The sequence below is a fragment of the Cetorhinus maximus genome, chromosome 1, assembly GCF_964194155.1.
Source record: "Cetorhinus maximus chromosome 1, sCetMax3.hap1.1, whole genome shotgun sequence".
In the NCBI taxonomy this organism is placed as follows: Eukaryota; Metazoa; Chordata; class Chondrichthyes; order Lamniformes; family Cetorhinidae; genus Cetorhinus; species Cetorhinus maximus.
This window is the reverse complement of record NC_135879.1, coordinates 86,711,020-86,738,607: the sequence shown is the minus strand read 5'-3', so window position 1 is coordinate 86,738,607 and position 27,588 is coordinate 86,711,020. Positions and strand designations below refer to the sequence as shown.

General features: G+C 42.0%; 1 protein-coding gene across 1 annotated transcript; it reads left to right on the top strand.

The window, feature by feature from the left end:
* The first annotated feature begins 1,877 nt into the window (after window positions 1-1,877).
* Window positions 1,878-26,455, top strand: mad2l1 (MAD2 mitotic arrest deficient-like 1 (yeast)). Its single transcript, XM_078549452.1, has 5 exons — window positions 1,878-1,975; window positions 6,217-6,363; window positions 9,018-9,138; window positions 21,301-21,404; window positions 25,977-26,455. Exons 1-5 carry the CDS (start codon window positions 1,903-1,905, stop codon window positions 26,147-26,149), a joined length of 618 nt encoding a protein of 205 aa, XP_078405578.1. The 5' UTR covers window positions 1,878-1,902; the 3' UTR covers window positions 26,150-26,455.
* Window positions 26,456-27,588: the final 1,133 nt, after the last annotated feature.

Genomic DNA, 27,588 nt, shown 5'->3' with positions numbered 1-27,588 from the left:
TATTTTGTGATTTTTTTTCATTACAGGAATTTGAGGTGGTCCATAGTAGAGAGATGGTAAGGTGAGAAATTGTGGAGCAACAGTGAAGCAGAGATGCTTCAGGGGAACTGGAGTCTGATGAGCCTCCACGGACAGCCCATCCAGAGAAATGATATCCTAATGCCTCTTCCCTTCCTCTTCCTTCTTTGGGTGGCAGAGGAGAGCCATGGGCCATGTGTCTCTGAGCAGCCACCCTCCGGTTTGACATGGTGGCTTGTAGATGGCGGGAATGACTGACTGGTGCAGGAAAAAAGCGTTGTGGCTGCTGCCAAAACAGCAGGAATTCACGAACATGAATTGATGCTCTTTGCATACAACTGCACATTGAATGATTGGAACACTTCCTGGTTTTTGTACATCTGCCTGTTGGGATGTGGCACAGTAGAGCCATATGCTTGCAGCCAATAGCTCCCTGCAATATGGGGAAGCCTCCTCGCCTGCCAAAGCCATTTGCCAATAAGGAAATGCCAATAAAGACCCTTCTCCTAGTGTACAGGGCCTCGGTAACCTTCCCAGGTGCAGTGATGCACAGCAAACTGAAAGATGTTGGCAATGTCACCAGATTCAGCTGGAAGGATACAGAGGTATAGAAATTGAGAATGATGATTACCTTAATGGTCACTTGCAGCTCTCTCCTCACCTTGCAGGTCCAGTTTGAGGAAGTGGCACAGTTCAGTGGCCACCTGCTTGGTGAATTGTGGCTGCCTTAGACACTGCTCCTGGCTGAGGTGGAGGGACCGGAAGTGCTGTATAAATACACTAGGTGGTTATGATGTTCTTTTGACAGCCCTCCTCCTCTGCCAAAACTAGTGGCACTATGGGGCCCAATTTTGTGCCCTTTGTCTTCATAAGGACTGTGTGATGGTCAGTTCTACCAGTGTTATTGTAGAAAGAAGTATTTTCTACAGGTAGGCTGGTGAAGACAAGATGAAGCAGGCTATTTCTTCATGTTGATTTATTTATCAGCTGATGGAAGCCCAATTTGACAGCAATGTCTCTCAGGTTTGAATCTGCTCCTTTACTGGTGGTACTAGGTGATAGGTGGTATTGGGGGCTCATGCGGAGCATAAACACCGGCATGGGCAGTTTGGGCTGAATGGCCTGTTTACATGCCATATATCCTATGTAATCGCATGAGGCACAGTTGGTGGAGGACATTGACGTCTCTAACCTATAGAATATTCTATGCCCTAGCTTCCTTCAGAGTTACCTCCAAGTGATGTTCAATATGGAGGAGTAGTCATTCTTCAGTTAGGGAGGACAGGGGGTGGTGATCAGTGGAGGTCTCCTTGACCATTTTTGACCTGAAGCCATGAGACGTCATGTAATCTGGAGTCAACATTGAGGCCTCACAGTGTCACTTTCTCACATATGGTGTAGCACTGTGCATCCATCGCTGGTGTCTTTTCTTCCTGTGGGATGGTCACACCCAGGAATGTAAGTAACCTGATGTGATTCTGCCAGTATGACTATGTCCACCTGTTGTTTGACTAGTCCATGGGACAGTACTCCCAATTTGGAAGACAGCCCCTAGATGTTAGTGAGGCAAACTTGGCAGGATTGATTGGGCTGTGAGTATTTTAGCCTTAACCTGTTCTGTTGCCTGAGTCATTGTTGATAGGTCTGTCTGATTTTTTTGTTATTATTGAGCTTCACAGGGGTTGTTGATATTTGGGTGTTAAAAGTTTTGGACTGAAGTCACACATTTGCAGAGTGGAGTAAGGGATGCCATGAGCCCTTTAATTACATTCAGGGATCTGCGTAACGACAGGGCCGTGGGGAAACTGCGCAGGCGCGGTCAGGGTTGCTGGGCGGGCGCTCTAATCCTGAGCAGGCGCAGTGTGGTGTGTAGATTTGAATGTGATGGCGGGTAAAGTGGCGGCGCGAGAGGGGATCACCCTGAAGGGCAGCGCGAGTATCGTGTCCGAGTTCTTCAGTGAGTCACCGGAGCAATGGGCGCGGGGGGGATAGAGTCACCGGAGCAACGGGGGCGGGGGGAGAGAGTCGCCGGGGCAACGGGAGCGGGGGGATAGAGTCAGCGGGGCAACGGCGGGGGGGGTGGGGGGGGGGGAGAGAGTCACCGGGCAAATGGTGGGGGGGGGGGGTGGGGGGAGAGTCACTGGGGAAATGGTGGTGTGGGTGGGTGGGTGGGTGGGTGGGTGGGGGGGGGGGGGGAGAGTCACTGGGGAAATGGTGGGGGGGGGGGGAGGGGGAGAGTCACCGGGGAAATGGTGGGGGGGGGGAGGGGGAGAGTCACCGGGGTAATGGTGGGGTGGGGGGGGGGGAGGGGGAGAGTCACCGGGGTAATGGTGGGGTGGGGGGGGGGGAGGGGGAGAGTCACCGGGGTAATGGTGGGGGGGGGGGGAGGGGGAGAGTCACCGGGGTAATGGTGGTGGGGGGGGGGAGGGGGAGAGTCACCGGGGTAATGGTGGTGGGGGGGGGGAGGGGGAGAGTCACCGGGGTAATGGTGGGGGGGGGGGGAGGGGGAGAGTCACCGGGGTAATGGTGGGGGGGGTAGGGGGAGAGTCACCGGGGTAATGGTGGGGGGGGGAGGGGGAGAGTCACCGGGGTAATATGGGTGGAGGGGGAGAGTCACCGGGGTAATATGGGGGGGGGGGTAGAGTCACCGGGGTAATGGGGTGGGGGGGGGGGGAGAGAGAGAGTCACCGGGGTAATGGTGTGGGGCGGGGGGAGGGGGAGAGTCACCGGGGAAATGGGGGTGGGGTGGGGAGGGGGAGAGTCATCGGGGAAATGGGGGTGGGGAGGGGGAGAGTCACCGGGGAAATGGTGAGTGGTGAGGGTGAGAGTCACTGGGGGCGGGGGTGCAGAGGGGAGGGGGTAGTGCCAGTGTGGGTGAAGGCGGAGAGCCGCGGGGGTGGTGTTTGGTGAGGGGGGAGGGAGAGAGTCGGTGGTGGGTGCATGAAGGGAAGAGCCCCCTGGGGGTGGGGTGCGAGGGGGAGAGTCACTGGAGTGTGGACTAAACACTTGGCAAATAGGCAGGTGGGGGTTGTGGGGTGAGATTGTGGGTTGGAACAAAGTGGTAGACTTGGGGAAGTTTTGGAGGGTGAGGGTCATTGATTGCGGGGGCACTGACCGAATAACATTATAGGAGGGAGAGGTAAATCGATACCTCATCGAGTGGGTCAGGATGGAGTGAGGGACCATTAATCCGAAGTAGTGTGGGGGAGGGATTGTGTGCCTGCCGGGCAAGGTGACCATCTCTGGTTGGTAAACTAACTAAGTTGGTAAACTAAGCCTTGTTCTGTCAAAGTTGTGAGAGCAGCTGTACAGGAGTGGGGATGTTTACTGGTGAGCCAGGGGGTGGTGAGAGGCTGGTGAAACCTTCGTAGTCAGGGAGGAATTGCCACAAAACGGCGCTGCTGCCTGCTGGATCCACTCCCCAGATACCTGCAAGGCAGCTCCAAACACAAGCCATACTTGATCCATGTGCAAAAAAGGCTGTGTTTGCTGCCAACGGTTTACAGACTCTCATCCTGAATCTGTGAAAAAGGAAACAAACACAAGCTTTGACTGCGCCTAAACAGGGAGAACCAAGTTTCTGAACCTGGAGAGGGGGCATGAGGAGTTGGGTGGTATTGGGTGTGGGACAACAGGGACCTACAGCATTTAAAGCTGTGGCATTGATACATTTAGATGTTCAATTCGCGATGATTCCCTATCTTTTCAAATCGCTTCTCCTTTTCAAATTTCAACTTGAATTCAATTATGCTATAAACACTCATCTTTAAATGTTAAATTATGAACCAAATCGGTCCCAGTTACTCAGTGCTAAATGTATTATGGTCCACCGTTTTGTACCAGAATTATATTGTGTATATAATTAACTGCTTTCCTACTGAGCAGAGTGATGTTTGTGTGGACCAGTGCGTATGTGCAGACGATTATTTTGCATTGGCAGGAGAGACTGCGCAAAGAAAAGACCTGCTGATGCAATCTCAAGTAAATATGATGGTCGTCTTCTCCCCAACCACTGATGGAAGAAACAAAAATGACTTGATTTTTGAATAGCATTTTAGCACATCATTAGAATGCCACAAAGCACTTTCCAACCAATCAATTACTTTTGAACTGCAGTCAATGCTATTTAGGTAAATGCTGCACATGGGCTCTGATAGCTAAAATGTGGAAGCTGATACTTTGCAGCATGATCTAGGGGCTATGTTGAAAAGTAATACTTTGGGTATAATTGTGACATGAATTTCATACAACTTTAGTTGTGATCTGTGGAAGTTTTCAAACTTTTATTGGAAGGCCTATTCAGTAGGTAAATACAATAATGACTGGGCCAAATGACAATAATTTGCAATGATATAGTACCCTTAACACAAGCCTAATCAGATAAAATTTGACCCTGACCAAAGAAGAAGAAATTAGGATACATGACAAAACATGGTCGAAGAGATTGGAATTCCCTCTGGAAATCTTGGGGCCCAGTCAGCTGAAAGCACAGCTGATTATGACAGACATGAGAAGTTGGGGATGCACAAGAGGCCAGAAATAGAGTTTTTGGAAGCTTGTAGCAGTGGATGAAGTTACAGATAGAGTTGGTTAAGCCCTGAGGGATTTGAACATAAAAGGATAACCATTTTAAACTTCAGTTTGTGGACTGGAACACTGTACTTGAACACAGGGGTGATGGGTAAATAGGACTTAGTGTGAGTTACGATATGGGCAGCAAAATTTTGGATGAATTCAAGTTAATGAAGATGGGAGGCTGGCCAGGCAAGTATTGAAACAGGCAAGTCTGAAGGTAACAAAAATGTGGCTGAGATTTTCTGCAGCAGATGGACTGAGGCAGAGGAGATACAGGAAGTAGGTGGTCTTGCTGATGGAAATGACATGAGATCGGAATCTCAGCTCAAGATAAAATAAGATGTTGAGTGTGTGAACAATCTGGTTCGGTATGAGAATGGCGACAGGCAAAGGTATAGAATTGGTGCCTAGGGAACAGAGTTTGTGATGGGTACCAAAGTCGATGGCTTTGGTCTTCCCAACATTTAGTTAGAGAAGATTTGTGCTCAACCAGTCCCGGATGTTGAGTAGGCAGTGAAAAATCAGATGCAGTGGAGGGGTCAAGAGCTGATCACATAGAGCTAGGTGTTGTCAGCATACATGTTGAACCAAACGTGTTTTTGGCAGGTGTCACTGAGAGGCATCATTTAGATAAGAATAGAAATAGAAGGGGGTCGAGGATAGTTGGTGGACTATAGAGGTAGCATTGTGAGAGCAGGGAGAAGTCATTGCAGGAGATTATCTGGTTTCGCTGGATAGATGAGAATGGAATCGAGCGAATGCAATTTCCTCAGTGGACATTTTGAGGAGAGGTGTTGGAGGAGGATGGTTTGATAAAACTTGTCAAAGGCTGCAGTCAGATTGCAAAGGAAATGGAAAGATACCAAGGTTGCAGTTGCTTAAGATGTCATTTGTGACTTTGTATAGGGCTGTTACAGTGTTGTTCAGTTATACATTGCAGACAACGTAAACTATTTATATTAGAATGGTCAAATAATATAGCCGTAGCCCAAATTAACATTGTGAGCATAGAATTTTGTTTTTGTTCTGAGGGTGTTGCATTCAAACATAAGTTCAGATTGTTTTGTGTGCACTTCAGTTTATTGACTCACTTTCTTAGGCCAGGAGATTTGTGGGTTCAAACACCAAGTTTAATTTCATAATCAAAGCTGCATTACCACAATGCAACACTGACATTGCTGTCATTCTTCAGATGAGATTTTAAACCATATTCCATTCAACCTATTCAAGTAAATGTTAAAGATCCCTGGTCATTTGTTGAAGAGCAGTGAGGAGTTCTATTATTTTGGCTCATTCTCCTGTCTACAGTTACCACAAAACGATTAACTGATCTTGATTTTATAGTTGTTTGAAATTTTGCTGTACTGTTCATCGTCTTCATTTTTACTTAATGATCACTATTTTATGATATCGCTATTTCATGATCACTAGTAGTAAAAAATGTTTTCAAAAACATTTGCAATGTCTATTTACAGGAATACTGTGATATCTGCCATGAAATGCAGTTTAGGATATTAATTTCAGTAATTTGAGGGTTTTGCCACACAACACAGTAACACTGTTTATTAACCTGAAATAGCATATGATTTGGTTTTAATTTAAGACAATGTTTTAATATTTTAGGTTATGGGATCAACAGCATCTTGTACCAACGTGGAATCTATCCACCAGAATCTTTCACACGAGAACAGAAATATGGGCTTACAATGCTTGTTACAACTGATCCTGTCCTTAACAACTATTTAAAGAACGTAGTTGGCCAGCTAAAAGGTATTGCTCTGATTGATTTCAATTTTGCATTGCAAGATTTTGAATGTTTGCTATTTGGGAAATATTTTTGCAAGAGTAGGCCAGATCTAGTCTGCCGTCACAAACATATGATTTAAAACTCTCTCAACCTTAATTTTGTAAGTCTGGTGAAACAATTCTGGAGCCTATGCTGCTGTTCATGATCTGGCTTCAGATATGTCAGCGATGGCTGTGGTAGCACTCTCACCTTTGAGTCAGCAGGTTGAGACCTCATTCCTTTCTCCTGAGATGAGTGTTTAATCTAAGTTGACACTCTAAAGGGAGTGCTGCACTGTCGTGGGGGGGGCGGCGTCTTTCAAATGAGCATCACACCGAAGCCCTGTATGTCCCCTCAAGTGGACATTAAAATCCCATAGCATTATTTTGAAGAAATAAAAGAGGCATTCTGTCTGATGTCCTGGCCAGTATTTATCCCTCAGCCAACATAACTTAATACTGGTCATTGTCACTGTGCTGTGTGTATGTTGGCAGCTGTATTTCCTACATTATGACAGTGACTGCACTTCAAAAGTTCTTAATTGACTGTAAAGCATTTTGGGGTGTTGTGAAAAATGCTATGTAAATGCAAATTCTTAATGCGCATTAAAGTACTCAACTTTTGAAGGGGTCTCAATTATTAGAAATTTATTTTTCAAGAATAGTGCACTGAAAGTTGGTAGCAGAAGTTCTGCCAGCTTGTTGATATATTTGACATTCAAGTTTCTTCAGTTAATCATTTGTTCTTGACGTGATCATTTGAATGAGAAAGAAATGGAAGCTCCAAAAGCCTGGGTCTTTGGGACGTATTTACAAAATAAATCTCATGAAGGAGAGTTGCATTTAATTTGTTTATTATTGTCCCCCTGCTCCCCAAGTAGTGCAGCGTTACATTCATTTTCTAGAAATGTACGTGGGCAGTGCATTTTAAGTAGAGACTTCTGTTAGTGTGCCATTGTGATTCTCAAACTGGAGTGCATAGAGATCTTTGTGTGGGTTGGGGGGCTTCTGTGACACAGGATCATGGTTGGGCCCTGTGGTGACGAGCAAGCGAGTGAGCAGTAGTTGAAGGTGTCTCTGCTCCACCTTCTCCATTACCCACCAACCCGCAGTCCGTGCTGCTCTCCCCTGTTCCTCAACTGCACTCAGCTCCTGTTAAGGATATACAAATTCTGCAGTGAAAAGCAGGCATACTTATCTTAACTTTGTTGGAAAGGAAATACCTGTTTTCTTAAAAACAGTATGAAAACTGTCTGTCTGTGCAGCATTTTCATATTGTGAGATTTACATAGTTTTATTTAAACGGGGGCCAGTGATCACTAATCTGTTTGAAAAGGGATCATTGAATCAAAAAAGTTTGAGAACCACTACTACTACCTACTGGCTTTTAGATGTTGGTGAAATTAGTTTATTTAAAAGTGATCAGATAGCTGGCTATTTTCTTTTGGGTCTATTTTTTACAGAGTCCATTTTCAAGTTAAATTTCTAAAGTTTATTACTGTAGCTCACTCTGGGGAGTGCACTTACCTGCCCCTAGTGCTGTCCCATCTTCTGGAGTGCCCACAACCCTCCAGTACCAATTTCCCGTTATGCTGGCTCTTTTGCTCACTACTGCCACTGTGCATAAGTCACTGATGCTGTGAGATGTAAAAGGGTAAGCAAACAAGAGAAAAGAGTGACGGAGACAGGATATGGCTGGAGAATGTTTGAAAGAATAATGTGGTATTTTGCCATTCCATTTGTGGGATGAGGCAGTTGAGGAAAGATTGAATAGTATCAGCCTATACTATCTAGAGTTTAGAAGAGTGAGAAGTGATCTCATTGAAACATAAAAGATTGATGGGGTTGACACAGTTGATGCTGAAAGGCTGATTCCCCTGGCTGGAGAGTTTGGCATTAGGGAACATAGTTTCAGGATAAGGGAATGGCCATTTTGAAGATACATTTTTTTACTCAGGACTGTAAAGCATGTGAAATTATCTAGCACAGAGAGCAGAGATACTCAGTTGTTTAATGTGTTCAAGCTTGAGATCGATAGATTTTTGGTCTCAAGGAAATGAAAGGATTTGGGGAATTCCTACCTGGAAAATGGAGTTGAAAATCAGCCGTGATCTTGCTGAATAGTAGAGTATGCTCAAATGTACGTATGGTGTACTCTTATTTCTTATGTTCTTGTATTTCTATGCTTTTTAATGTCTTTGTGATGTGTCACTGATATGGCAGATGTTTGGGGAAGAGGAGAGGCATGTGAAGCAAATTTAAGTTATATTAGCGAAGACAAAGAATAAATTGGGAAGATCAGTTAAGAGTAGAGTGGAATGTTAGACTCTGTCAAAATCTGATTAGAATGCTATCTCTCTACCAATGGTAAATACTAAAAAGATATCTAAACAGGTTTCAAAATCAGATCGCAATTATTCAGCTTCTGGACTCTTAGAAACTAATTTGTCAGGCTCTTTGGGAACAGTTGCCAGCAATACACCAAACAGTGTTAAAATTTTGAAAAATATATAATTCATTATGGTAATGTTTAGATTAGGAATTGGCACTGGATTCCTTTGTGTGTCTGCAAATATATTAGCTCACTTAGCACTTTCTCCCTGGAGCAGTGCTAATCCTAAATGTGTTTGTGTTTTCAGATTGGTTGTGTAGCCATTTTGTTCAAAGGCTTGTGGTGGTTATCAACAGTATTGAAACTAATGAAGTGCTGGAAAGATGGCAGTTTGACATTGAGTGTGACAAAACCATGACTGAAAACAGGTAAGCATTGCTGACAACTATTGATATTGAGACTGCTTGTGTACCAGCCCAAGCAGCATGAAAAACCCATGCACTGTGTTTAAGGTTATTATCTCTAGAGCCATTTTCGACACACAGACTTATCTTGAGCTAATCACTTTCCTTTTTGAGAAGGATTGGAGTTGTCAGGAATTTTTCACAATTGTTTTTCCTTTTTAATTGGGTGTGCGTGTATGTACGTGTGTTTTTGAACAGAGCATCATGTAATAAAGGTGGCATGTAAACTGACTTATGCTTCTCAGCAGCAGCCAGCAGAACTCTTGCAATGCTTTGTTACATATGCACAGAAGTGGCAAATGTAAAAGCACTGGCATTTATGTTAACAAATATTTTGTAAGGTGCTGCTTTTCTGTCAATATTAAATTCACTAATAAATTTATAATAATTTTACATGTATAATATTTTTAAAAATACATTTATTACAATTTTCTTCACAAAATAAAGTTCTGCCTCTTTCATTTTATCTACCACGAGGAATCATGTCCTTTTATGAGACGGGCAGAAATGGACCTCCAGGTTGAACTCTTAAAAGTAATGAAGAAAAATGTGCAAGAGCACATCATTATTCCTCCTATTGTGTAATTCCACATTTAAATTATAAATAAGCAATAAACATAAGCAGTCACTTGGTAGCACTGAACTTGAATGTTGCTGAAAAGAGACACGTTGCTGAAGCTTTTCGTCTTGTACTCATCAGGGCAAACATAAGAATGCCAAGTTTCAAATGATCACAATTTATACTACAGGAGAAAAGGGTGCTGATTGGCTGGCAAGTTCGCTCTGGCTGAGGCATTGCCATGGAGAAAGCAACGGGGAGCTATAGGCTCCCCATCTCCAAGGTAATTCGAAAAAGGCACAAGGCTTGAACATCTCCCTTTTGTCTGCAGAGAACAGGTCCTTGCATATGAACAGGTCCTTGCATATGAATGTATGTCTCTTCTAGCAAGTGTAATTGAGCCCTGTTAAGAACTCAGCTGATTATTTTAAATTGGTTGTTAGAGTAGCTATTAGCACAAAATCGTGGGATCACATCTAACAGTAGACATTTTGGATTTTGCAAATGCAGGCTGATTGAGTATGGCCTGTACCCTTCATTATGAACGCCGGAAGGAACATATTGCTTGATTCACCCAGCTAATCGCTGTACCTGTCATAATACCAGCAATGAAATTCGTACACTGTTGCTCAATTATATGGTAGGCAGAAGATCTTTTCAGACTGAGAGCAACATCGTGGAAAATACCATTCACATAAGCCACTGCTAGCAGCAGCGTGAAATGACGTCCCTAACCTGTTGTTCAAATGTTTGAGATATTTTGCCTTTCTAGGGTAGCTTGAGATAGACCAGGCACAAAGCTATCCTGATCAGATCATTGTTCGCTGTGTATCACACAAACTTGCAAGTAGGCCAAAGGCTGATAGTTTTGGACATATCTATCTCAAATTATCCTGGAAAGGCAAAGTATCTTAAACATTTGAATAACAGGTTAAGGAAGCCATTTCAATCTGCTATTATGTGGTGGCTACACGAGTGGTATTTTCCACTAATGGTGCTGCTGCCAGTCGAAAAAGATGTTTTACCTACCACACAATAGTGCACTGAGTATGGATTTCAGTGTCAATGCGATGCCAGGTATGCAGTCCCATTGACTAGCTGATGCAACCAACCGAAGGAACATGCTGTTTGATTCTAATAGGCAGAGTACAGGCCATACTTAACCAGCCCATGCTTGCAAAACCCATAACAAAATGCCTACTATTAGATATGATTCCACGATTGGCAACACTTAGTGCACAATCCTAAGTGCCCTAACAGCCACACTAACAACCAATTTAAGATGATCAGTCGCACTCGTAATGTGGCTTAGTTTACGCTTGCTAGGAGCAATATACATTCATACACAGGAACCCGTTCTCTGCAAGCAAAAGGAATATATTCAAGCCTTGTGACTTTTGTGAAGTACCCAGGAGCTATGGGAGCCTATAAGTTCCCCTCTGACTGAGGCATTGCGATGGTGGAAATAATCAGAATGACTTGCCAAGCAAACAGTATCCTTTTCTCCTGTGGCAAAAATTGTTGTGATCATTTGAAATTTGGCACTCTTCCTTTTGTCCTGATGACTTCGGCAATAAGTCTTTCTTTTCAGCAATAATAAACTGTGTATGATCTTTGTTTAAGTAGAGTTTGCACAGGGACAGGTGATTAGTGCAAATATCAGTTGTTATGGTTGATCAAGCTTACTAACCTCTGCAGTACTACAATGTCACCGGGCAGTGCCACTCTGATTTCTTTTCCATTGGCTGCACAGGTGCTAGATTGGTTGACTAGAAAGAACTTCATTTATATAGCATCTTTCAAGTCCAAAAGACTTTTACAGTCAATGATATGATGTACTTTTTAACTGTAGTCACAGCTGTAATATTTGAAGTGGGACAGCCAGTTCACCCACAGCAGCTTCCCATAAACAACAATGAGATAAATAACCAGATACTCAATTTATTCCTCAATATCATTCAAATATTGGTCAGGACATTGGGGAGAACTCTCCTGCTCTTCAAAATAGTGTAGTGGCATCCTTATTGTCCACCTGATGGGGCCTTAGTTTAATGCTTCATTTGAAAGACAGCACCTCTGACAGTGCAGCACTCCTCCTGTGTCAGCCTGAACTTTGTGTTCAATGTCTGTGGAATGGAACTTCAACCACAACCTTCTAGCTCAACAGATGACAAGTCTATCAGCTGACCCATGGCTGATACCATTGTTGAGCATCATCTGTTTTAGTCCATGTTTTACCCATGTGCTGCTGTGAAAATTCTGTTTATGGCGTGATCCTACAAGTGCTCAAACTGCTTGTATGGGCAAAAATGGAAAGAGGAGCGTGAATAAATAAAAGCAAAATACTGCTGATGCTGGAAACCTGAAATAAAAGCAGAAAATGCTGGAAAAACTCAGCAGGGCTGGCAGCATCAGTGGAGAGAGAAACAGAGTTAATGTTTTGAGTCCGTATGACTCCTCTTCAGAGTAATGTGAATGTAAGATTGAAAGCTCATGTAGAGATTCATAACTAAGCTCAAGTGCTTGTCCCCATTTATTTTTCATGTGGTCTGGTGCAGTTGTGGGAATATTAGGTACAAAAGGAGACAGGAGTATGTGTGTGGTGTTGTGTAGTACAGCAGTATTGCTTTGAAGAAGAGTCATACAGACTTAAAACTTCAACTCTATTTCTCTCCAGAGATGCTGCCAGACCTGAGCTTTTCCAGCATTTTCTGTTTTTATTCAGATTTCCAGCATCTGTAGTATTTTGTTTTTATTATAGCAGTATTTGTGTATCTGCTTGCACTTGAGGGGAAAGCAAAATATATTCCAAATTCATGCTTGCAATGCTGCACAGTTGCCTCATTGGTAAGGATGTTTTTGTGGCTTAAGAGTAGACCTGATTGGGAAACCTCATGGCGGCTGCTAGTTGAATACATCATCACTGTCTGAATCACTTTTTTTTGGGTAGTTGTCCTGCAAATTCAAATTTGTATCGCACATTAAGTGCCAGTCAAAAAAGGTCATGCCATGCCAGCATCATATAAGGTACTAAAGAGCCTGCTAGCATTAGTTCTTTGTTTTTATATTCCTTTCCATCCTTCTCTCCATCCAGTGCTAGGTATAGGCCTTTCATTTATACATGGACCTGAATCTTGCTGTGGTGATAACGGTGAAACTGTTGGAGTCCACCATCATTATTCCTCCAAAACTGACAGCAACTTTGGGAGTTTGGACATGTGCAAGATGATGTGGAAACCCAGAAATTGCTGCCAGTGAGTTTACACTATAGGGTGCACTGTAGAGCTTCCCACGCTCTGCTACCTCACTTGAAATTGTGAATTGGCAAAAACTTCCATTCTCAGGCTGTTAGTCTCACTATTTAAAAATCCTAGAAAATGTCACACCTTGTTGAATGAGGTGTGGCAGGGTTTTTAAGGGCATACTAACATAACCTCTGCTAAAGACCCTCACTGGCCCTGAAAAGATAATTCTATACTTGTGGTATGTCAAATCTCTTTCTAATTAAAAATATTTCATTTTTGTTAAAAGTCCATCTTTGTATTAAAATAGAAGCTAAAATAGTCATTTATTTTGCTATCTGAAAATGTGTATTAAAAGTGAAGGGTTTTAAGTGTTTTTAACTTTTCAATTTACTGTGTGAAAACTTCAAACAAGTAGGCAACCAATCATATTGCTGACATCACGGCTGCTGTATGCAAGATATTCCCTTGATTTGGCGCCAGATTTAAACTGCCATCGGGAGAGGGGAATTCCCGGCACAGAGATCGCTTGAGCTATGTGGGCAGCTTTCTTTGAGTTTAGCGGTGAGCACGCTTACTTGGCCCTGATCGCACAATCCAAGCCATTATTTTCATAATGAAGTGCTGATAATATCACTAAGTCTTGGATTAATAACAAAGTTAATTATGAAGAATGAACAATCCCACAGATATGGATGTACTTGATTGCAAATTTATTTATCAAGCACACTATAAGTCTCTCTTAATTGAGAGTCATGAAAGCTAGTACCCTGAAAGCCTGAACTCTGGAAAATGTGCAGAATCTGAATTATTTATTTTTAGTGGGAGATATACTGCAATTGATGTGGGAAAAGGAAGAAACAAGTCTGCAATAGTTTACACCCTGTAAACCTGAACCGGTTAAATTGCTTTGTGTAAGGTTTGACAGCTTTAGGGTGGAATTTCTTCCCTGAACTGTTAGTGGAGGTTTAAATAATTACTACTCCACTGTTTTTCTTTTATACATAAATGAAAAAGTTAGCCACTGTCAGCCCAGTTGGATTATTTTGTATCAAATCTGGCAGTTTAATCCGTCTGTTGTTGGAAAGTCCAAATGAGGAATTAACTGAATTGTGGAATCTTCAAGTTAAAAAACACATTGAAATATAATTTTATTTGTTGGCATGTGAGCATTGCTAGCAAGCACAGCATTTATTGGCCATCATTAGTGCCTTGAGAAGGAGGTGGTGATCCGCCGCCTTGAATCACTGCAGTCCACCTGGTGTAAGTACACCCACAGTGGGAGAGAGTTGCAGGAGTTTGATCCAGTGACGTAACAACAATGTGGTTCCAGATCAGGATGGTGGTGATTTTGGGGGTAGGGGGTTCGAAACATTTGCAGCTGGTAGTATTCCCATGCTTCTGCTGTCCTTGTTCTTCTAAGGTGGTAAAGGTTGTGGGTTTGGAAGGCACTGTTGAAGGATCATTGGTAAGTTGCTGCAGTGCATCTTATATATGGTACGCTGCTGCTGCTACTGTACATCAGTGGTGTGGAGAGGATGGATGGGTGGGTGTCAATCAGACTGGCTCCTTTGCCTTGGATGGTGCCAAGCTACTCTCTGATTTCAGTGTTTCGCAACTCCTCGATTGTTGGAATTGCACTTATCCAGGCAAGTGGGGAGCATTTCTCACACTCTTGATTTGTGCCTTGTAGATGGTGGGCAGACTTTGGGGAATCAGGAGAGGAGTTATTTGCCACAGGATTCCCAGCTTCTGACAAAGAAACATAGAAAATAGGAGCAAGAATAGGTCATTCGGCCCTTCGAGCCTGCTCCGCTATTCATTATAATCAGGGCCGATCATCCAACTTAATAGCCTGCTCCCGCTTTCTCCCCATATCCTTTGATCCCTTTCGCCCCAAAAGCTATATCTAACTCCTTCTTGAAAACATACAATGTTTTGGCCTCAACTACTTTCTGTGGTAGTGAATTCCACAGGCTCACCACTCTCTGGGTGAAGAAATTTCTCCTCATCACAGTCCTAAATGGTCTACCCCATATCCTCAGACTGTGACCCCTGGTTCTGGACTCCCCCCACCATTGGGAACATCATTCCTGCATCTACCCTGTCTAGCCCTGTTAGAATTTTACAGGTTTCTATGAGATGCCCCTTCATTCTTCTGAACTCTAGCGAATATAATCCTAACCGACTCAATCTCTCCTCATATGTCAGTCCCGTCATCTCAGGAATTAGTCTGGTAAACCTTCGCTGCTCTCCCTCTAGAGAGCAAGAACATCTTCCCTCAGATAAGGAGACCATAACTACACGCAATATTCCAGGTGTGGTCTCACCAAGGCCCTGTATAATTGCAGCAACACATCCCTGCTCCTGTACTCTAATCCTCTCGCTATGAAGGCCAACCATACCATTTACCGCCTGCTGCACCTGCATGCTTACCTTAAGTGAATGGTGTATGAGGACACCCAGGTCTCGTTGCACATTCCCCTCTCAATTTATAGCCATTCAGATAATCTGCCTTCCTGTTTTTGCTACCAAAGTGGATAACCTCACATTTATCCACATTATACTGCATCTGCCATGCAGTTGCCTACTCACTCAGCTTGTCCAAATCACACTGAAGCATCTCTGCATCCTCCTGACAGCTCACCCTCCCACCTAGCTTTGTGACATCTGCAAATTTGGCGATATTATATTTAGTTCCCTCATCTAAATCATTAATATATATTGTGAATAGTTGGGGTCCCAGCACTGATCCCTGCAGTACCCCACTAGTCACTGCCTGCCATTCGAAAAAAGACCCGTTTATTCCTACCCTTTGTTTCCTGTCTGCCAACCAGTTTTCTATCCATCTTAATACGCTACTCCCAATCCCATGCGCTTTAATTTTACACACTAATCTCTTATGTGGGACTTTGTCGAAAGCCTTCTGAAAGCCCAAATAAACCACATCCACTGGCTCCCCCTCATCAGCTCTACTAGTTACATCCACGAAAAATTCCAGTAGATTTGTCAAGCATGATTTCCCTTTCAAAAATCCATGCTGACTCCGTCCGATTCTGCCACTGTTTTCCAAGTGCTCAGCTATTAAATCTTTTATAATGGACTCTAGAATTTTCTCCACTACCAACGTCAGGCTGACTGGTCTATAATTCCCTGTTTTCTCTCTACCTCCCTTTTTAAATAGTGGGGTTACATTAGCTCCCCTCCAATCTGTAGGAACTGTTCCAGAGTCTATGGAATCTCGGAAGATGACCACCAATGCATCCACTATTTCTAGGGCCACTTAAGTACTCTGAGTTGTAGATTATCAGGCCCTGGCGATTTATCGGCCTTCAATCCCACCAATTTGCCCAACACCACTTCTCTACTAATACTGATTTCTTTCAGTTCCTCCCTCTCACTAAGCCCTGTGTTCCCCAACATTTCTGGTATGTTATTTGTGTCCTCTTTTGTGAAGACAGAACCAAAGTATGTATTTAGTTGGTCAGCCATTTCTTTGTTCCCCATTATAAATGACCTTTTGTAGCCACAGTGTTTATATGGCTTGCCCTGTTGAAGTTCTGGTTAATGGTAGCCCCCAGAATGTTGATGGGATGTTCAGTGGTGGTAATGCTTTTGAATGTCATAGGAAAATGGTTATTATCTGGCACTTATGTGTGGTGAATGTTACTTGTCAGCTCAAGTCCAGGTTGAATGTTGTTCAGATCTTGCTGCATGCAAGCATGGCTGCTTCAGTATCTGAGGAGTTGCAAATGGTATTGAACACTGTCTTATTATCAGTGAACATCCCCACCTCTGACCTTAAGATTGATGGAAGGTCATTGGTGAAGCAGCTGAAAATGATTGGGCCTAGGACACTGCCTAACAGAATTGGACTTATTAATAAAATTAATCCTGCAGCAATATCCTGGGGCTGAGATGATTGGCCTCCAACAACTGCACCCATCTTCCCTTTTGCTCAGTATGACACCCCCAACTCATTGACTTAAATTTTGCTAAGGCTCCTTTGGTGCCACATTTGGTCAAATGCTGCCTTGATGCCAAGAGCAGTCACTCTCACCTCACCTAGAATTCGGCTCTTTTGTCCATCTGTTCAGCTGTTTGGAATGAATTCAATGGTACTTTCTCCAATAAGAGCAGGGTGTTCTTCGGGTATAATAAAAACAGAAAATGTTGAAAATATTCAGCCAATCTGGCAGCATCTGTGGAGAGAGAAAGTGTTAATGTTTCAGGTTGAGGTGTCGAAGAGTTGTTGACCTGAAACGTTTGAAGTTTCCAAGATAGTGTCTAAATTATTAATGTTTGGAACAAGAATATGGGAAGACTGGAAACAGCTGGCTTGGCAGCACCCATGGAGAAAAAACAGTTATGCTTCATGTGTAATTCTTCTTTGCAGTTCAACAGAATTGTTTCAATAGAGTTGTTGCTGACTGCCTTTTTTAAGCTTACATTCTTTGTACCATTTTTCCTGCCATTATTCTTGCCAAATTATTGCATAATGTATGGACAAACAAAAGGTTGTCAACGTTCCAGAGGCTTGGTGTTCATGTGCCACATGCTTCCTGCTTGTAGTGTTGTGTACTATTACTTTGTAATAGCTCAGCAGCATCACCAGAAGGAAGTTGATGATAATGTACCAGTTTTGATGCTGTGGTTCGGGCTATTGGTAATTTTAAAGGATAAGGGCTCATATATCCTGATTAGCCACGCATTTCTCATTCCCCATCATGATCCGGTTGTTTCTTAAATGACTCCAGGCTTTTGCTCTCACTACTCTACCCTTTCTGCTGATTGGTTAACCTTTGTGTGAGGCAGTACTTAATTTTGGCCCTAAATTTGCCTTTTACAGGATTGAACATGAAATCCTCTTATTCTGTTCAGCTCAGTTTCCAGATTTACCTTTCCATGCTGTTTATTACAATATGTACTTAAATGAGGTGACCTCATTGGTCTTTCAGGGCTGTAAAACAGGAACGACAGCAAAGAACATAACGAGAAGCTATTACTGGAGATGTACTGTATGCTTAGGCCAGTTAGAAATGGAACAATAACTTGGAGAATGACTTGGTCAACCTTATCAAATAAGGAAAGGTTAGAGTGAGGAGGAAAGGGGGATAGTACATCGCCATAACAGGTGATGTCATTTATGACTTCAGCTGTGCTGTGAGCAGGGTGGAAGGCAGGCTCGAGGTACAAAAGCCTGAAGACGGGCTTCAGAAGTTTAGATGTAGGCCGAACCATAAGATATAGGAGCAGAAGCGGGCCATTTGGCCCATTGAGTCTGCTCCACCATTCAGTGAGATCATGGCTGATCTGATAATCCTCAGCTCCACTTTCCTGCCTTGTCCCCACACCCTTGATTCCCTTACCGATTAAAAATCTGTCAATCTCAACCTTGATTATACTTAACAACCCAGCCTCTACAGCCCTCTGCAGTAAAGAATTCCACAGATTAGCTACCCTTTGAGAGAAGAAATTCCTCCTCATCTGTTTTAAATGGGCACCCCCTTACTCTGAGATTATGCCCTCTGTTCCTAGACTCTGCCACAAGGAGAAACAACCCCTCAGCATCTACCCTGTCAAGCCCCCTGAGAATCTTATGTTTCGATAAGTTAACCTCTCATTCTTCCAAACTCCAATGAGTACAGGCCCAACCTCTCCTCATTAGAAGATCCCTCCATACCCTGGAACAACCTAGTGAACTTTTTCTGGACTGCCTCCAATGCCAGTATACTTTTCCTTAGATAAGGGGACCAAAATTGTTCACAGTATTCTAGGTGTGGTCTAACTAGCGCCTTGTATAGTTTTAGCAAGACTCCCTTACTTTATACTCCATTCCCTTTGAAATAAAGACCAACATTCCATTTGCCTTCCTTATTACCTGTTGAACTTGTATGTTAGCTTTTTGGGATTCATGCACAAGGACTCCCAAATCCCTCTGTACTGCAGCCTTCCTCCATTTGAATAATATTCAGCTCCTCTATTCTTCCTGCCAAAGTGCATAACCTCACATTTTCTCTTGGAGGTTCTGCTTTTTATTTTAGCTCCTGACTGTTCAAATTCTTTCAGCAGAACCTCCTTTCTAGTCCTACCAATGTCGTTGCTACCAACATGGATGACAACAACTGGATCCCTCCCCTCCCACCCACTCCAAGCTCCTCTCTAGCCCTTAGGAGACGTCCTTAACCCTGGCACCAGGCAGGCAACACAGCCTTTGGGATTCATGCTCACGGCTGCAGAGAACAGTATCTATCCCCCTAATTAAACTGTCCCCTACCACCACTACTACATTCCTATTTCCACCCCCCCCCCCGCCACTTGAATGGCTCCCTGTACAACAGTGCCGTGGTCAGTTCGCTCATCCTCCCTGCAGTCCCCACTCTCATCCACACAGCTTGCAAGAACCTTGTAACTGTTGCACAGTTGCAGGGGCTGAGGCTCCTCAAACGCTACCCCCTGGGTCCCCAAACCTGCTTCACCTGCAGTCACACCCTCCTGTCCCTGATCACAGACCAAATTTGAATTGCCTAATCCGAGAGGTGCGTCTGCCTTCTAGAGCAAAGAGTCCAGGTAGCTTTCCTCCTCCCTGACATGGTGCAATGCCTGCAGCTCAGACTCCAGCTCCTTAACTCTGATCCGAAGTTCCTTGAGCTGCAAACATTTAGTACAGATGTGTTCGCTCTGGATCACCTTGGTGTCCAGCAGCTCCCACATGCTGCAGCAGCAACACATCACCTGTCCTGCCGTCACTATCATATTTTATTCAATTTATTAATTAATTACTCTAGTGTCCCCACTCTTTACACTTTATTATAATTTTTTCAATATACACACCAGTATCGATCTTATACTTAACAAGCTATCTTAAGAAAAAGAGAAAAAAAAAATGAGAGTTCTAAACACAAACTAAAGACCTTGCTTTTAGTTTAAAGACTAGAAATACTCACCAATCCTACTCACCAATCAGCTGTTCTCCGTGCTCTTTTCCCCTTCGCGCTCTTTAATGGTCTTGCGCTCTTTCCCTCTCACTGTTAAAGGTTCTGCTCCTTTCGCATTCACTCCCTGTAAATGACCACGCTGCTTCTCTCTCTCACTGCCTGTAAATGACCATCTTGTTTCTCTTGCACGCTCTCTGCTTGCAAATGACCGCGCTATTTCTCTCACTCTCTCGCTGTAAATGACCATGCTGTTTCCCTCTCTCTCTCGTTGTTAATGACCACACTCTTTCTCTCTCACACTCTCGCTGTAAATGATCATGCTGTTTCTCTCTCACTTGGTGTAAATGGCCCTGCTGTTTCTCTCTCACTCCCTTACTGTAAAATGGCCACACCATTTCTCTCTCACTCTCACCCTGTAACTCAGAGTACAGAATGTTCCTAGAGAATATTGAGATAATATTTATTGTAAGTAATATCAATCCTTACAAAGGTGCTGGCTTGTGAAAGATGAGGGAAAATGAGCAAATGTGTGAATTTGAGTTTTAAGGAAATCAAGAACACAGAAAAGCCACAGAAATGAATACATTGAGAAATGAAAGAATAGTAAATGAAGGAAAGATGGAGCAACTACCTACTTAAGAGGAAAAATTACTTGTGTCTATGAGGCTGGCGTAATGCTAGTGAACTATCTGGGGTTGCAATTTTGGTGCTTATGCCACAAGCAAGGCAGCTCAACTATGAGGAACATTTGCTTGAAAATTGTGAAAAAGTTAACTTTTTGCTGTTAGTAATAATCACAACAACTTTGCTTTGGCTGAAAAAGTCCTCAACACTCTTTTTCTGATACCAGTTTTTACAAGCTGAGTCTAAACTCCAAAGTGGGCAATGGCTTCCCATAGGCATATTTTTTTCCAGAAGGAAATCTCTCAGAAATGCTGGAAAGATTTTAAAAATAAATAGGGAATATTTTGAGCAGAAGAAATAATTATAACTTCTTGACATATTTTTGTGTATTTTGTATTTGTATATGATACATTTTCTGTCCCAAAGTTGATACTGACATCTGAGTTTTATATTTCTAATATTTGTGCTTATTTTGATGTCATGACTTGAGCTTAAAAACTTTGTGCCACAGTTTGTCAGCCAGTCACTATCAGCATTTTAGGCAATGAAAGAGTAACATAACATTTATATTGAGACACAAGGGAGACAGAAGAGTCTTGGCTCCAAATTAACCTCCATCAAAATATTTCCATTTGAAGATTTGCAGCGCATGTGCAGTTTCAGAAAGAGCTGCAGTTTTCAATTTTGACAAATAAAGGCCAGAAATATTGATACTGATTTTGTTAGCCAATATATTGCTTTTAATGCAATTGTGTCATTGCAGCCAGCCGAGAGAGAAATCTGAAAAAGCAATTCAAGATGAAATCCGGTCCGTCATTAGGCAGATCACTGCCACAGTGACTTTCTTGCCTTTGCTAGATGCTGCATGTAAGTGAATATTTTTCATGGCTTCTTATATAAGATATTGAACGGTGTCGCTGGTAATTTTATTCTTCATCTCTTCTGGTCCCTCTATTTCACACAATACATAGGCCAAGGCAACTGGCAACTAACCTGCTTCCAGATCCATTAATTGCTATTCTTTATAACTAGCTGCTAGGTGCTGAATGTGAGCAGTGCTCTGTGATTGTGATTGTTGCTTATTATTGGTTGGATATTGTATGCTTCGTCTGTTTCCCAGACAGCAAAGCTGAGGTCAGCATCCTGCCAAGTGGGAAATTTGCGAAGAATTATTTTATGTCCTGCCCTCCACAATACGGTTTATGTTGTGTGTGATCTCTGTGCAGCATTTCTCTGTGAGCTCTATTGGTTTAGGTTTAGATGTTCGGAATTTTGTACTGTACCTTGTTTCTATTTAAAGTTTGCTATATCTGGTACAACCCTATTAGGACGGTTATCATTCAAAGAGAAATCCGAGCACTCAGCAATTGGGCGACGAGCTTGTCACAGAACTTCACACTTTTAAACAAAACAAACTTTATAAAAGAATTAAACAAAGCCAAGCACTATTAACTTAATACTACAGTTTATTATTACTTATGCTATAAACTCAGTTCAACTTTTTACTTTGCCCCCAAAAATTCCCTTACACGTTACAACAATATTAAAGTTAATTGATCTCTATAGCGACCAGCCCAAACGGATTCCACAGTCCTCTGAAATTCACTATAATGCTCCTGTGTTCTGGCTATTGCCCAAGGTAATATTTTATGGGGATCTGTCCATTAGCTTTTTGGCAAAGGACCCTCCAACTTTTAATACCTCACGATTGTGGATGCCTCAGCTCCTTGTTCTTGTTGTCGGCAGATACCCAACTGCCTTTCCAAGCTAACTCATGCTGACCACCTTCTGCCACAAGGCTCTGTGAGGGCCACTGTAGATTTTTTTCCTCTAGCTGTAAGCAAATCTTCCAGCTGCTTTTTTCGTCTTTTCATTTGAAAGCTTATTTCAATAAAAGATTTAAATTATGTAAGGTACCCCTTCTGGCTCAACTAAACTAAGATAGAAGGCTCCTCTTATTGTTTACAGTAAAACCCTGCCATTCGCAACTTCCTCTTTCGTGAATTTGTTTACCCATGCAAAAGTCTTTGTACACAACATCACCCATTGTGGGCGCAAATGTTCGCTTATCCATGGTTTTAAATGTCAAAACTACTGTCAGCCAATTTTGGAAAATACTGGACCAAAGAAAAGAAAAGCCACCTAAATGAAGATTTTTTTAAAAAAGCAGTAGCTTTTACCTGCAACAGGAAGTGCACAATGCGTGTGCATCATCTGTCACTGCATGTGGGTGTTCCTTAGTGTTATGATTTAATTCCTGATCAGTACGGTACTGTACTGCATTAAAAAATGAGTCGGAGCCAAGCAGTAAGCAACCTAGAAATGTGAGACACTTGTGCAAAATGTGACAATATTAGACTGAAAAACAGTGCAAGTGCTACCATGTTGGCCAGGGAATACAGTGCCTGAATCTACAGTCAGGTACATTAGGCAGTCTGAAGATAAAATAAGGGCCAGTGTTAGTGTTTCTGGTAGTCATACTGCCAGGTTAGCTTTTGTAAGTAGGAGACACCCACACTTGGAGGAAATGAAGTTACTAAACGTGTGAATAGAGCACCAGCAACAAAGGGGAGCCCCAGTTAATGGCCCAATTATTAGAAATAAGGTGCTTGAATTGTACCAGCACACAAAAAGTAGTAAAGAGGGTAGTGCTGGTGTTACTGGTTTCAAAAGTGATGATGAAGGTGGCATAGAAGGTACCTCTCCTTTGCCTTCCAGAGGATTTTCAGTGTGTTCAGGATGGTTTGATCGTTTTAAAAAGCATTTTGGCCTTCATAATCTGAAGTTGGTGGGGAAAGCTGCTCCAGCTGACCATGTAGCTGCAAGAGAGTTTCCCAAGGTGCTGCAGGAATGCATTGAGTCGAGAAGCTACCAGGCAGAGCAGGTCTTCAATACAAACGAAACTGATCTATTCTGGAAGAAAATGCCAAATAGGACTTGCATATCCAAAGAAGAAAGGACAGCTCCTGATTTTAAAGCTGCAAAGGACAGGCTAATGCTCTTACTATGTGCCAATGTGGCTGGTTTTAAATGTAAACCAGTGGTAGTTTATAGGCTAGAAAACCCCTGAGCCCTCAAAGGGAAAAATAAGTCTCACCTGCCACTCTTTTGGAAGGCTAACAGCAATGCCTTGGTTACAGCAGTAGTATTTGAAGACTGGTTTGAGAATTGTATTCTACATGAGGTCAGGACTTACCTGAGGGAAAATATGAGGGAAAAGAACTTGTCCTTCAAGGTTCTACTTATCTTCGATAATGTACCCGGACATCCCCACACTTTCATAGAGCCATCCGGATGCTGACATTTTGTTTTTACCCCCAAATACGACCTCACTTATCCAAGTAATGTACATGGGGTCATTGCATCCTTCAAAGCTTACTACACCCCTAGGAGTTTCAGCCACATTCTCAACGTTATGGAAGCAAACCCTTCGACCACAGTCCATGATTGCTGGAAGAAGTTCAACATCCTCATAGCAATAGGGATAATTAAGGACTCATGGGGTGAGGTTAGCGAATCAATGTAAATGCCTGCTGGAAAAAGTTTGGCCTGAGGCTGAGTACTTTCACAGGGTTCCTCAACGTGAATGCTGAAGTGACCAAGATTGTTAAGTTGGCAAAGCAAGTTGGAGTGGAAGGATTTGAAGATCTGGCCACAGATGAAGTAGCAGAGTTGCTTCAGTCTCATCAAGAAGAATTGGTGGAACTGATGAAACTAAATGAATTTAAACAGGAGCAGAAAGAAGAGTCACAGACGGCTCATTTTCCTCCCAAGATAATGGCCGACTTCAAGATCAGCTGAAGATTTGAAAAAAGCAGGCGACAAGCTATGATACAAACACGAAACGAAGCATTGCCTTTTGTAGAGTGATTGACACTGCTATTGCTCCTTACCGAAAACTTTACAAAATTGAAAGGCAAAGCAGTCAAGAATAACATTGTTCTTTTTAGGAGCAGAGTGGCTATCTGACAGTGATTGCCACTCCTTGGAAGATTTGGCCCACAGTTTTAATATAACTATCCTGTAGCTTTCTCCCCTACCAATATTGAAGCGCCTATCTTTCACAAATCAATGACCCACAGTGGCAGCTAAAACTGGGAGCTAGCTGCATGGTTCCACATTTAAAATATATTTAGTAATCCTAATAGAAACCCTGATTCAAAGTTAATGAAAAACTCCTTTTAAAAAAAAAATCTAAATTCTAGAACACCTTCCTTTTGCTATTGTAGGCCTTTGAAGGCTTTCAGTATTAATGAGGCATTGGAGCAGTCTTGGATAATTGAGGTCTAAAAGTTAACAAATATTCTTACTTTTGATATCATGCTGGTAACATACCTGAGCAAAGGTACTGTGCTTTTGAGGGACGATTTTCCAAGATGGATTGATAAATTATATTAACAAGTGTATCAACATAATACCATCAAACAAAAATCCAAGTTATTTCAGAAATCATGGGTTGAGGGAATTTTCTTGACCAGCAACTATTGCTTGATTTAAATGACTTTAATCTGGCAGTTCTAAAAAGAAACTGAAATAATGAATACCAGTTATCACATAGCTAATTAAGCACCCAAGTCTCGAGTAATCAGTTATTGTGAAAATTGGTGATTGTCCCCTGTCAACTTATTAACGTTAAGGATCGAAGCTTCGACTTGTTTGGAGTTTAAGGTTTGGGTTTCTGTGTATTTGAATCTACAGAGAAGTTAGTTATCCTGTAGGAAGGCATAATGGACAACACACACTCCATCGATGGTGCTGATGTAGCTATGGATGAAGTTGAAAGAGGCCTCGGATTCTTGATATCCAAAATCTGAGTCCAAGTATGAGTTATTGAAGCTCCAACTCTAGTACCCTGGTCAGACCGCACCATGAATCCTGCACCTGGTCATTCAAACGTGACGTTTCCCTTGTATCTAGGAAATAGTTCAAAGAAACAGCATGGAACTAATCCCTAGTGTCAACGCAAAAGCAAGACTTGCATTTGCTAGAAGTTTGATAGAAAATTCTGGAAATACTCAGGTCTTGTGGCATCTGTGGAGAGAGAAAGCGAGTTAGTGTTTCAGGTCTGTGACCTTTCATCTGATGAAAGCCCCTAGTTTCACAATATCTGAGCAATGGAGAAAGACTAAAGAGATTTGGTGCATATGAGTGGTGGTCTTAGTGACGTTAAGATGATTTTTTAAAAATTGGAAGATAATTCTGGAAAACTACTTTATTATGGAATTAGGATGAGGAAATTTCTTCAATGGTCAATACTTGGAATGGGTATGCAGATAGAATAGTGGAGAATAAAATTCTGGAATCACTATATTAAAAATAAAATTGAATGATGCAATGCAGGCCTTTAGGACAGTTTTGGATGGCTAAATAACTTTACTCACCTGTGTTTATCTTGTGATCATATTGACAATCTGTTTTTGTTTCATTATTTTCTTTCAGGTTCTTTTGATCTTCTAATATACACAGACAAAGACCTGGAGGTGCCAGAAAAGTGGGAAGAATCAGGGCCGCAGTTTATTAACAACTCTGAAGAGGTTCGCCTGAGATCTTTCACTACGACCATACACAAAGTGAATAGTATGGTTGCATACAAAAAAATTGAATCTTTTTAATGGGCAGCAATGTACAGAACTGTACATAAACTCTTTTTGTACAAATGTATTTCACTGCCACTTTGTGCACCCTTAAGACAGTAAAGTGTCTAGATTTTATTTGTACTGTATTGTTTACATATGTAAAGCTGCAGCTTTCCCCATGGTTGAAGAATGTTCTTTTTAACTTTTGCTTTCCTTGGTGTATAATTCAAAAAATGTTTCAACAGAATGTTGAGATTTTAGCATTTACATCAGAAATTTAGTTTCAATTGACATAGGTTGTTGACTTTTTAAAAATGTGAATAAAATTGCTGTGACAATGTCTATTTAAATGTTGTGTCTTTGCTCAGTAAGGGAATGATCTCAATATATATTTTGAAAAATAAAATATTCATTCTTTTTCATCTCTAGCACATTCCAGCTCTGCAGAAGAAGAGTTTAATGAGCTTTTCAACTTTCAGCCTAATGAAAGCTTACACTGCAACCACTGTACTAAAGGCAAAAGTTCAATTATCCTTAAGGAAAGACTCAACCCATTGTTCCATAATTTGTATAAATTAACTGGCACCAGTTAGATATATCATCCATCTTTATTTTTCAACATTACCAGTAATATGGACAGAAAGCTAGTTAAACTGATATTTTGTATAAAAACATCATTCTGGAAATACATAGTGTTTGAGTAAGTAAAAAGCTGGATTAATACTATGTGAATAGACCCATTTCAGCTTTTCGTAAAGTCTTTATCCTTTGTTACTTAAAATCACATCAGACCATGTTCAGGTGTATATATGAATTTCTAATTGGTGTTTGATAAGGTGCTGCAAAGGTGAATTGTTGATAAAATTGAGTATGTATATTTTTAGCCTGGATTTTGCTGTTAATGAAGCTATCAGTGCTCAATGTTATCAAATACATTAGACAGAAATTTCTGGCATTTGCAGGTAAACATGAAAATAAGGAAGTTGCTGTCTCATTTGGCTTGTTCCTCCACAAGTTTTGCTAAAATAGTACCTTGCCAATAGATTCAGCATTCATACACACGAAGGGCTTGAAGTTATGGCACTTGCCTACCAGTTTCCCATTAAAACATGCCAGAAAAAGTTAGGACTGGTATATTTAGAGGCAAGTGAATTTTTCACGTGATAAGTCTCCGTGTAAAACAACCTCTCTTGACCCAAAAATTTCCATTTTACAAGTGTGAAGTCTCAGACCTGCGCAATTCAATTATTGTTGGAGATTTTTAAAAAATAACATTTTTATTTTGTCTCCTTAGTCTCCCTCTCTCTCAATCACACCTCTCCCTCTTTATTTTGTTTTCTGTACATGGTTTTACAATGAATTTAACTTAGACTTAGTGCCTGTGAAGTTTCTTCAATCTGGCTGAAGAAACGGGCTATTGATGGGAATGTGGTGGATGTTGTCTCTGAATTTTAAGGAAGTGTTGAACAAGGTAC